Source organism: Bubalus kerabau, chromosome 9 (genome assembly GCF_029407905.1).
Source record: "Bubalus kerabau isolate K-KA32 ecotype Philippines breed swamp buffalo chromosome 9, PCC_UOA_SB_1v2, whole genome shotgun sequence".
In the NCBI taxonomy this organism is placed as follows: domain Eukaryota; kingdom Metazoa; phylum Chordata; class Mammalia; order Artiodactyla; family Bovidae; genus Bubalus; species Bubalus kerabau.
In genome coordinates this window covers 95,443,518-95,454,738 of record NC_073632.1, presented here as the reverse complement: position 1 = coordinate 95,454,738, position 11,221 = coordinate 95,443,518, and the positions used below count along the sequence as shown (strand labels likewise).

Genomic DNA, 11,221 nt, shown 5'->3' with positions numbered 1-11,221 from the left:
AATGGTGAAATACCATGACTTTTCTCCTGGATTAGAAAACAGGCATGAAGTACTTAACTCTTTTGTAATATTAATTTAAGGATCAGTATAAAGGGAGGACCTGGTAGGCTGCAGTCCATGGGGTAGCTAGGAGTCAGACACAACTGCGTGACTTCACTTTCACTTTTCACTTTCATGCATTGGAGAAGGAAGGGCAACCCACTCCAGTGTTCTTGCCTGGAGAATCCCAGGGATGGGGGAGCCTGGTGGGCTGCTGTCTATGGGGTCGCAGAGAGTCGGACATGACTGAGGCGACTTAGAAGCAGCAGCAGCAGCAGCATAAAGGGTTCCCAGGTGGCGCTAGTGGTAAAGAATTGGCCTGCCAACGCAGGAGACACAGGAGACAAGGATTCGATCCCTGGGTCAGGAAGATCCCCTAGAGATGGAAATAAGAACCCACTCCTGTATTCTTGCTGTGAAATCTGATGAACATAGGAGCCTGGTGGGCTACAGTCCATGGGGTCACAAAGAATCGAACATGACTCAGCGCCAGTAGGGTAATAAATTATGAAGGGAATCAGTCAATGTAAAATTTTGTCCCATTGAAAATACACTGAAGTTGTTTCTCTGGACATAGAAAAAAATCCCTGAGTCCTGTAATAACAGATGTATTTTTCCAGCAATATCATCATTTGTAAGAATAAGGTCACGATGCAGGGAAAAGTCTAATTTTCCAAAAACTAGAAGAAGACTGAAAGAGTTCTGTTTGTGGAGATCTCTTGTTCAAATAGTTGAAAGTTTCAGTTCAGGGATTCCGTCACTCAGCACCAAGAGAAATTAGGTTTGAAAAAAATAAAGATGTTGAGGAGGATGCTCATCAGATTTCACAAGAGACTCAAGATGGTGCAGCCACTGTGTCATCATAACTGGTAGACAGACTTGGGACTCCTAAGGTCTGATCTCTTGGCTGTAAAGTGAACAGCAGGAGAACAAAAGCAGCCAAGCAAAGACTGAGTCCTGAGGCCAACAGAGCACCTGTCAGGGGCTTCCTGGGAACACAGTCTCCTGCAGAAAAGAAACAGGTATTGGTCCAGGAGGCTGAGGAACTCCTCTCACATTCCTGGGGCTGCCCCTCCCCAACTCCCCCTCCAGTTCCGCCCTCCCTGAGGGGCTCCTATGTCCTCCACCCCCACCCCCACCCCAGGCCCAGCAGCTTCTTGTCACCTCCTCCTTCCTTCCTGCATCACAGAGTCACCCCAGGCCCTGACACCCACTGCTTAGGCTCAGGACTGCAGCCAGTGAGGAATCAATCTGCTCCCTTTACTCAGGTCCGGATCCTCCCCGAGGTGGGCCTAAAGGACCAGAGATCAGGTCCTCGGAGGAGGGGCGTTGCTTCCTGACAGCCTTGGAGGACTGCAGGGAAACCGCCTTCCTTTGTTCCCCTCCAGCCTCTGAGCCAGCAGCACACACAGCTGTCAGGACCAGGGTCCCTGCACCCCGTCTCTTCCTGGTCCCGCCCAGCTGGGTGCCTCCACCCCAGCTCAGGCCCACCATCCCCAAGCACCTCTGCTCAAGGCAGGGCCTCTCAGTGATGGAGGCTCTGGGTCCCCAGGAGGCTGGTGACGTGCAGGCCACACTGAGTCACAACTGCTGCTGCTCCAGGAGCACAGGCCTGGCCTCAGCCCTTCCTACAGTCTCTGCTGTGGGGCTCCTGCCTTGCCTGCTTGACCCAGGCCACTTCCTGTGAGAACGGGCCTTTGGAGTTGGGTCTGCAAAGGCCTTCCCACCCCTTCTTCCTGGGATGAGAGCCCGGCCCCTCTCATCTTGGCTCCTGGGTGGGTGCCCTCCCCGCTGACACATCATGTGGAGCCCCCATGCTGCTCTCAGCCCCCGTGAGTCCTGCCCTCGCCCTGAGTGCCTGCTGTTCTCACATCACCTACCAGGGGCCCTGCAAGCCAGCAGTCTGTGCAACTTCAACAGGCCCCCAGCCTTCCTGCACCCAGCCACCAACCACTTCCCATTGTCATCTGACAGTGAGGAGCTATCAGAACTGAGGCTTGAGCTTGTCTGAGTTCTTGCTGTCAGGTTATATGAGGTCTTACTCACCTGGCTCATTTCCAGGATGAGGAGGTTCAGTGAAGGGCAGAGGTTGCATGGGATTCCCAATCACAGGAGGAAGGGGTGGGAAGGCGTTTGCAGACCCTACTCCAAAGGCTTTTTCTAATATGCAGTGGCATGGGTCAAGCAGGCAAGGCAGGAGCCCCACAGTAGAGACTGTGGGAAGGGGATAGGCCAGGCCTGTACTCCCGGAGCAGCAACAGTTGTGACTCAGCCTGTGGGATTCCCCTCCCTGTCCTCACACCAGGCCCTGTGCCCCCGCCTTCCCTCTGAATTCTGCCCTCAGTACCTCTTCTTGTAAGTGATCCAGGCTATGATGCCCATTATGACAAAACTGGTGAGAACCCCAGTGGCGATCCAGGTGACGTGACTGATGGGTGGGGCCGTGGGCTGCACTGTAGGTGGGACTGTGGTCGGTGATGCTGCAAGGAGAGTAAGAGTGAAGCCCTTGTCCAGACCCCAAACTTGGCAAATGCCTCCTCACTCCCCTGACTCACGTACCCCTATTATGCAGAAGTTTACACCCATCACATGGAGGCCCCTGAGATAGATCCCCAGGCGAGACGGGGGGAAGGGAGGAGTCCACTCCTCACGGGGCTCTGACAGCTAATGGGGGAGCAAGGTTTCCAACACAGCCACTCAGTCCTGCTGTGACATCAGAGATGGTGACCTGAGGATGGAGTCCTCAGGAGCTGACAGCAGAGGTGGTATTGACAGATTTCCAGAAGAAGGATTGGTGACATTTGAAAGAAGATTCTGGAAAGAGGGAACAGTGAGAAATAAATCCCAGAAATCAAAAAGATGTCTACAGGTTTGGGATCAGCAAAAATCCATGTTCAGTTGTCCAAAGGCCTGTGCTGTGAGGAGAGATGTCAGGAGGTGGAAGAGGAAGGAGGATGACAGAGCATCCCTGGGTCATTGCTCTCCCAGGAACAACTCACCTCTGATGGATCACATTCTCAACACACACACACACACACACACACACACACACACACACACAGAAGGGTGGGTCCATGTCACCATGAGAGGAGTATCACTTTCTCCTCCCTTCTCACTTACCCGTGGTCTTCAATATTTCCTCCCAGCGCACCAAGAAAGCCTTAAGCCAGGCCCGACAGTCTCCCATGGAGACCTTCTTCAAGAAGTTGGTCACAGCTCTGTCATTCTCCCACTTCTCTTTCATCCATCTGCCTCCAGGGTGATCCACCCTCCAGTGTCCATTCTCCGAATCAAAGTGGAGGATCTTTAGTCCATTCAAGCCAAACTGCCAGGATCCCCTGACGTGTCTGTCATCCTCACAGCGACATGTCATCCTGGCCTGCAGGGTGAGAGGGTCTGCCCCACCATGGGAAAGAAAGAGCTCAGCCTTTGGGCTTGACAGATTCTTTGCCCCACCTGGGTCCACCTCCCTTGGCCCAGCTAATGTGGCCCTGTGCTCTCCCCAAAGGCCACTCCTTCCACTGGACTACTAGGGAAGGACCAATATCCAATTACAGTTTTTACCTATAAACAGTGAATGTAGCTAAGCCCCTAATCTGGCCCTCCTGTGCTTGGACTTTCTAACTCACCTCTAGGCATGTGTTTCTCCAGTGTAAAGTCATGCAGTTGGTCCCTGATCCAGTCCCTGATGTCTCTGAGTGTTTCGACCTGTGTTTCCCAGGCCTTTATGGTTTTCACTTCTTCTCCCAATACTCTTGTGAATATGATCTTAGCATGACCACAATCATAGGAGAGAAAAAGCTCTCTGTCCACCTGGCCTTGAACCTCACACCATGGCTGTCCAGGTCTGGGCTGAGGATCAACGATGAAGTCAAAGGAGAGAGAGTGAGCATCTGTGAAGGCAAACCGCAGTGAGGGTGAGGTTGGGAGAAGAAGACCCATAGGCCTCCACCCCAGTTCTGTGAGAGCAGAGTAGGGCTGCAGGGCTGGGCTGACAGAGCAGGACGGCTCCGCCTGCCGCCCCAGCCCCTCACCAAGTATGACTAAGGAAGATGATGAAGCCTCAGTCAGGCAAGAAACACCACAACCCTGGATATGCCCCATTTCCACTCTGCTCACAAGCTCCGCACGTGGCACTAACCGACACATACATTTCCCAGGGATGGGCCAGGCTGGCTCAGAAGGAAAGGCCTAAACCCAGAGGACTGTCAGCTTCTCTCTGAGTGTCCTGTGGGAGATGCAGAGGGTGAGGGGGCTGTTCCTGAGGAAGCGGATCACAGCCAGTGGGGGTGGGGGTGGGGAGGATGAGCTCAGAACCCAAACCTAGATAAGAGAAAGTTTATAATCACGGGTCACTGGGCTTAGCAAGGCCGGGGAGACGTGGTGATCTCCCACTAGGATGGGTCTTGGAAGCCAGGAGAAAGGCCCGGCCCACCTGGCATGAAAGAGAAAATTCAGAACTTCCGAGGCAGGTGGTAGAGGAGGGGATCCAAGGCTCAGAGAAGTGAATCTGCCAGGGCGGACACGGTATGAACGGGTAGGAGAGTGTGCAATCCACCAGATCCATGGGAAAGCCTGATGGACTCTATGGAGCTCGAGAGGAAAGCACGGATGAGAAGCATCTCCAACAGCTCAAGGTTGACTTTTGCAGAAGGTTAGGGATGGTGGTAGGAGACCGTGTTCCTGTGGCTTCTATCAGGAACAGGGATGGAAGTTGTGGAAAAAACCAGATTCCAAGTAGGGGTGCTCTAGGGCAGCAGAAAAGTAGGTGCAGTGGTCAAAGTGGTTAGAGATTCTCAATGCCAGCCAGGACCTGACTGCAGAGAATATGATGCTGGCTCATAGCACAGGGCGATCCTAAAGGCAAGAAGATGGGCAGGAACCTAGATACAAACTGTACCATTGAAAGAAATAGAGACAGAACACAAGGCTGGATGATCAGGAAGCCAAAGGCGGCCATTCCTACCAAACACCTGATCCAGGCCCATTTTCCGGATCTGAGCCACTTCACAGAAGGTATCACCAGAGAAAGAAGCCATGTTCTAAAGAGGAGGGCCCTTTCATCACCACATCTAGGGCAAAAGTCCTTCCATTCTTTCCCAAAGAGCCACATGGTTATTTACTGGGGTAAGTGAACCTGCAGAAGCAGAAACTACTCTCACATTCACATTGCACCTAGTGTGTTTCTAATATCAGGCACAGGAACCGTAGCATCATCATGGTCCCCCAATTGTTGAAGCGATGCTCGGAGTACCAGGCCATCAATGGACAGCAGTCCCAGGTTCTGCTTACAGTGGTTATCACTGGGTCCACAGACCACACAGTGGTCATTTCACATGCCCTGGACTTGTGACATGCATGGAGACCTGAGTAGCTAGTAGATTATCGTGGGGTGAAGGCTACCGTATTAGTGAATTCCAGATTCAAACTTCAGACCCTACCTCCACATCCCCCAACAGTATGTGTACACAACATCCTGGAGGAAATACAGAGACAAGTACCAACTGACAACCTCTCGAGGGCTGCAGGGGTGTGGTCCCTATCCTATCTCCATTTAATACCACTGTGGCCTTAGGTTTCCTCTAATGGTACAGAAGAAATATTTGAGGCTTTGCGGACCCTAGGTCTCTGCTGCAACCTGCTATCCCAGCACAAAAGCAGTCACAATAGGTGAATGATGGGCATGGCTGGAGCTGCTTCTTGGGCAGATGACCCAGCAGAACTGGTGACATCAGAGGTATCTGTGGTCAGAAAGGTGCTACATGCCATTTTCTACTTGAAGGCTCACAACACAGACCCCGAGTGTCCTGAAGCTAGGCCATGCCACTTGCAGTGGGGAAAGTCACACCATTTAAACGTGGCTCCTAGTGTGGTCCTGGGGCCTGGCAGAGATGAGGCCTCTGGTCATGGACTGGGGTTGCCCATCATGATGTGTGCTCATCAACGCCTAGTCATTAGTTCAGCTAGGCCAGCCGTCATAGGATAGAAGTGGTTATGTGTTTTGGCATAAGCAGGGCCACAGGGAACAAACAAGACCCACCAGCAGCTGGCCTAGATGTCACACTAGAGTTGTTCCATGGCCACTATCCTCTGCTCACACCTGTGGATTCCTGTATGGCACTTTGGACCAAGGTAGCTACTCTGTAATAAAGGAGCGGGGGCATTAGCCCATAACTGCCGGATGGTTTTTATTTACCTAAAAAAAGTACTGCATGTTGAAGATAAATCATTCCCAGCACTAGTGAAAGAAAGCAAAACTTTAAAGGTGAATCAACTGCATTACCTTGTAGAAGTTAAGAAAATAAAAAGCAGTTGGTAATAAGATTGTTAGTTCAAATATGTATGTTTAAACAATTTTTAAAACTATTTTGTAAGAATATACCTATACCTCAAAGGCAACTATGTGCAAAAATTTACACAAACATTTTCAGTTAAACCTAATAAAAGTGATATTGAGAAAGTATTCCACATCATTAAGTCTTAGATGTTGAGATGCTTAAGCATTCCTAAGGCATGTGTTCTGGAACACAAATCTCCTTCTGTGATTCTGGGTGATATATGTGACTGGCTGGTTCCAAGTGGGCCTCGACAGGCACCTTCCTCCTGATGCTGGGGGACTGTGAGAGGAGAGTCAGACACAGGCCCCCAGGGCCGCATGGACCTCTGTGAGACACTGGGCCAGCTGCTGGAACTCCACCTCTCCTCTGGATCAAAGGCCCAGCACAAGCCATCACAGCAAACAGTTCATCAGGACAGTTGATAATCTGGGCTATTTGGTAACCCTCTTTCAGGTACTGGGCCACATCAAATGGGTAGATGTCCACTTAGGGCGTTTGGCCAGAGTCATAAACATGTGGGCTCTTTTAGTAGCAGCATGCTGACTTCTTAGTTGTGGCATGCAGGATCCAGTTCCCCCACCAGGGATCAAACCCAGGCCCCCATTGGGAGTGTGGAGTCTTAGCCACTGGATCACCAGGGAAGGTTGGAGAACTCATTTTTAACCAGACTTTCAAAAGCCATCCATCGATCCCATGTTTTTGTTGTTCCCCAGACAGTGAGAGTCCATGGGGAACAAGACTTGGAGAGGGATTGGCTTTGCTCTTAACATGAAGTTGTCATCAATGATAGAGCTCCTAGCTGCCAGGTCTTTGTGGATGACTTCTTTCTGACCAGATAGCTCATTCCACATGCAATCTGAACAGCATGTGAACTAGGTTTTGTTGAGAAGTTGCCTGAAGACTATTGGTCTCTACATAGTTCCACTGTCATAAAAACAATTTAAGATACCCCCAGTTCATGTAAGGCAACCCACCATGGGCTTTTCCCCCTCTTCTGTTCACACATGGCTAATAGGAAGATTTCTGTGATGACGATCTCGTAGCTCACAACTTTCAGGGAGCATCGCTGTCAGCTGAATTTCAGAAGCTTGATCTCTAACTGTTTTTACAAAAGCTTGTTGCTCTTTATCTGGATCTTTTTCATCTACATAAACCCCATGGATAGTACACCAAAAGGTACCTTCTTAGAGTACATCTTTTGAGTTCCTCTCTCTGGATAGATATTTTGATATCATTCACCTAAGCTCTGGCCTCCAAAAGAGCGACACTTCTCAAGTCGTACTCCTCTAGCCACAAGGTCGGATAACTGGAGATGGGAGTTGTATTGTTGGGTGTGTTGCCTCTCACATACCGAGACATCTGGGTACGACTGGGACTGAGACAGCCCTTGGGAACTACTGCTGGCACTGATGCTATCTTCCAGTTCAATCCTTTTCACACTATGAAGATGCAAAACAGCTAATACTAGTACTACAAGAAATATAACTGGACAGCAAACCCCGCTGGAGCTGCATGTACAGGATCATAAATGGGTTCTTCCGCTAGTGGTTTTGTCCAAGGCTGAAGTTTTCCTTCCTCAATTTCTGGATGGCAACTTTTCCTTCGTTTCAACTCTAAGATGTGAAGCTTTTTGAAGTTACTGTCAAGTTGAGCTGCATTTAGTATCATAACTTCAGAATCTACTTTGCCAGGACAGGACAGCTGGAGCCCAAACACTGATACAGTGTCTGGGAGTTCTGGGGGCAGCAGGGCTGGGGCGGGGGCCCAGGCCGTAGGCAGCTTAGCGGACCCGAGCTGTACCAGCAGCAGCCTGCCGGATTCCCATCCCAGGGAGACTGCCCTGCACATCCATCCTCCTGTGAGTGCCTGCCTCTACCACCCAGGAGAAGCCAGGCCACCTGATGCTGCCCACCTGGCCTGAGCCCTTGAAAGGTGAATAGCTCCTACCCTGGCCACCCTGCTGGTGTTAACTGATCCATGATAAAGAGCGCTGGTCCTTCAAGGGCCCAGATCAGTAGGGAAGGAACCTACTTCCCTTCAGCAGTAGTAAGGAGGGACCAGAGAGCAGTGGGAAGGGACCTGCTGGTCCTTCAAGGGCTGAGAGGAATAGGGAAAGGGCCTACTTCCCTCAGCAGTAGTAAGAAGGAACCAGAGAGCAGTAGGGAAGGGACCTGCTGGTCCTTCAAGGGCCGAGCACAGTAGGGAAGGGGCCTACTTTCCTTCAGCAGTAGTTAAGAAGGGACTAGAGAGCAGTTCAGAAGGGATCTGCTGATCCTTCATGGCTGAGAACAGTAGAGAAGTGGCCTACTTCCCTTCAGCAGTAGTAAGAAGGGACTAGAGAGCAGTAGGGAAGGGACCTGTGGTCCTTCTAGGGCCAAGAGCAGTAGGGAAGGGACGTACATCTCTTCAGCAGCAGTAAGTAGGGACCAGAGAGCAGTAGGGAAGGGAGGTACATCTCTTCAGCAGTAGTAAGAAAGAGGCCAGAGAGCAGTAGGGAAGGGACTGCCTGGTCCTTCAAGCACTGAGAGCTGTAGGGAAGGGACCTATTTCCCTTCAGCAGTAGTAAGAAGGGACCAGAGGCAGTAGGGAAGGGACCTGGTGGTCCTTCAAGGGCAGAGAGCAGTAGGGAAGGGACCTACTTCAGTTCATCAGTAGTATGAAGGGACCAGAAGGAGCTCTGTGCACAGATCATCAATTCAGTTCAGTCGCTCAGTTGTGTCTGAATCTTTGCAATCCCATGAACCACAGCAGGCAAGGGCTCCCTGTCCATCACCAACTCCCGGAGTCCACCCAAACCATGTCCAGTGTGTCGGTGATGCCATCCAACCATCTCATCCTCTGTCGTCCCCTTCTCCTCCTGCCCTCAATCTTTCCCAGCATCAGGGTCTTCTCAAATGATTCAGCTCTTCACATCAGGTGACCAAAATATTGGAGTTTCAGCTTCAACATTAGTCTTTCCAATGAACACCCAGGACTGATGTCCTTTAGGATGGACTGGTTGGATCTCCTTGCAGTCCAAGGGACTCTTAAGAGTCTTCTCCAACACCACAGTTCAAAAGCATCAATTCTTCAGCACTCAGCTTTCTTTATAGTCCAACTCTCACATCCATACATGACTACTGGAAAAAACATAGCCTTGACGGACCTTTGTTGACAAAGTAATGTCTCTGCTTTTTAATATGTTGTCTCAGTTGGTCATAACTTTTCTTCCAAGGAGTAAGCGTCTTTTAATTTCATGGCTGCAATCACCATCTGCAGTGAGTTTGGAACCCCCCCCCAAAACTAAAGTCAGCCTCTGTTTCCACTGTTTCCCCATCTATTTGCCATGAAGTGATGGGACCAGATGCCATGATCTTCGTTTTCTGAATGTTGAGCTTTAAGCCAACTTTTTCACTCTCCTCTTTCACTTTCATCAAGAGGCTCTTTAGTTCTTCTTCACTGTCTGCCATAAGGGTGGTGTCATCTGTATATCTGAGGTTATTGATATTTCTCCCAGCAATCTTGATTCCAGCTTGTGCTTCTTCCAGCCCAGCGTTTTTCATGATGTACTCTGCATATAAGTTAAATAAGCAGGGTGACAATTTACAGCCTTGACAGGCTCCTTTTCCTATTTGGAACCAGTCTGTTGTTCCATGTCCAGTTCTAACTGTTGCTTCCTGACCTGCATACAGGTTTCTCAAGAGGCAGGTATTCTCAAGTAGTCCGGTATTCCCATCTCTTTCAGAATTTTCCACCGTTGATTGTGATCCACACAGTCAAAGGCTTTGGCATAGTCAATAAAGCAGAAACAGATGTTTTTCTGAAACTCTCTTGCTTTTAGGATGATGCAGCGGATGTTGGCAATTTGATCTCTGGTTCCTCTGCCTTTTCTAAAACCAGCTTGAACATCTGAAAGTTCAAGGTTCAGTGTTGCTGGAGCCTGGCGCAGGACAGCGGCGGCTGCGAAGGCGCAGAAGGGCAGATCATGGGCTTGTGGTTTTCAGGGCGGCTCTGGGTCCCTTCCCCGGGCTCCAGGCCTCCCACTTCCCAGGGCCGGGCTGAGCCCTGGCGGGCCTCAACAGCATTTCCTGTACGTTCTGGCCCCGTTTTCTCCCAAAGTCCCCGCATTACTGCTTCACCAAGGCACCCCTGTTCTGGCCTGGAGAGCCTGCAAGTAGCCCGGGGGAGCCACCGAGGTGTAAAGGACCCAGGGGAGGGAAAAGAGGAGAGGGCGGCGGCGCCAACCCGCAAGAAGTTTCGCGAACCCGCGCTCACCCAACTTCCCCGCGCCGCGCCCCGCCCCTCGCAGGTTCATCCCGGAACTCACCGCCGGGCGTCCGGCTGAACCAGACAATGAGAAGCAAGTCCAGGAAGCCAAGACGGGTCTCAGGGCCACCCATCTCTCCCTTTGCCATCTGGATCTCGATTTTGCAGGAGTAGAGGATGACAGGTCAGAGGAGCGGATCCTTTCTGGGGCGCTGCGGGCGTTGCTCCGCCCGGGCGCCCCGCCCCAGGGCCAGGCCTGTGAAGTCATTAACCGGCTGCTTCCTCCAGACTGCTAGCTCGAGACCAGGGTGTTGCCACTTCCTCCTCTTCCCACTTGCTGGAGGCGTTTCGTGGGCTGATAGCCAGAATATTCCTAGTTAAATCATTTTTTCATTTTGGTCTCCCTAATTAACAGAAATTGATCAGAGGTCAGGGAAGAATTTCTGGCAAGAAGGTCATGGAGGGGAGAGCTCAGGGCTTCCTGCTTCCCCATCTTGAGCTTGCCTTGGATGATCACTGACCTCTTCATTGTATTGAGTTTCCTTAGGGTTTTCTATACCATCTTATGAAAACTTGAAGGAAGTTTTCAGCCAACCCAG

The 11,221-nt window shown here is 50.9% G+C and overlaps 1 protein-coding gene and 1 pseudogene across 1 annotated transcript; both read right to left on the bottom strand.

Annotated features, from left to right (window-relative positions):
• Positions 1-278: 278 nt before the first annotated feature.
• On the bottom strand, positions 279-10,771 carry LOC129620146 (UL16-binding protein 3-like). The gene is made up of 5 exons (XM_055535948.1): positions 10,684-10,771; positions 3,669-3,932; positions 3,160-3,435; positions 2,387-2,519; positions 279-1,044 (listed from the first exon to the last, which is right to left on the bottom strand). Exons 1-5 carry the CDS (start codon positions 10,769-10,771, stop codon positions 900-902), a joined length of 906 nt encoding a protein of 301 aa, XP_055391923.1. The 3' UTR covers positions 279-899.
• On the bottom strand, positions 6,671-8,225 carry LOC129619529 (tyrosine-protein kinase RYK-like; annotated as a pseudogene).
• Positions 10,772-11,221: the final 450 nt, after the last annotated feature.

Bases quoted from the DNA above. Each gene is read 5' to 3' on its own strand.
- LOC129620146 (XM_055535948.1), bottom strand. From the start codon at position 10,771: ATGGCAAAGGGAGAGATGGGTGGCCCTGAGACCCGTCTTGGCTTCCTG. The intron at 3,436-3,668 runs GTGAGTTAGAAA...ATGGTGGGGCAG, and splicing joins GGAGAAACACATGCCTAGAG to ACCCTCTCACCCTGCAGGCC. The intron at 1,045-2,386 runs GTACTGAGGGCA...TCTTTTCTGCAG, and splicing joins TGGATCACTTACAAGAAGAG to GAGACTGTGTTCCCAGGAAG.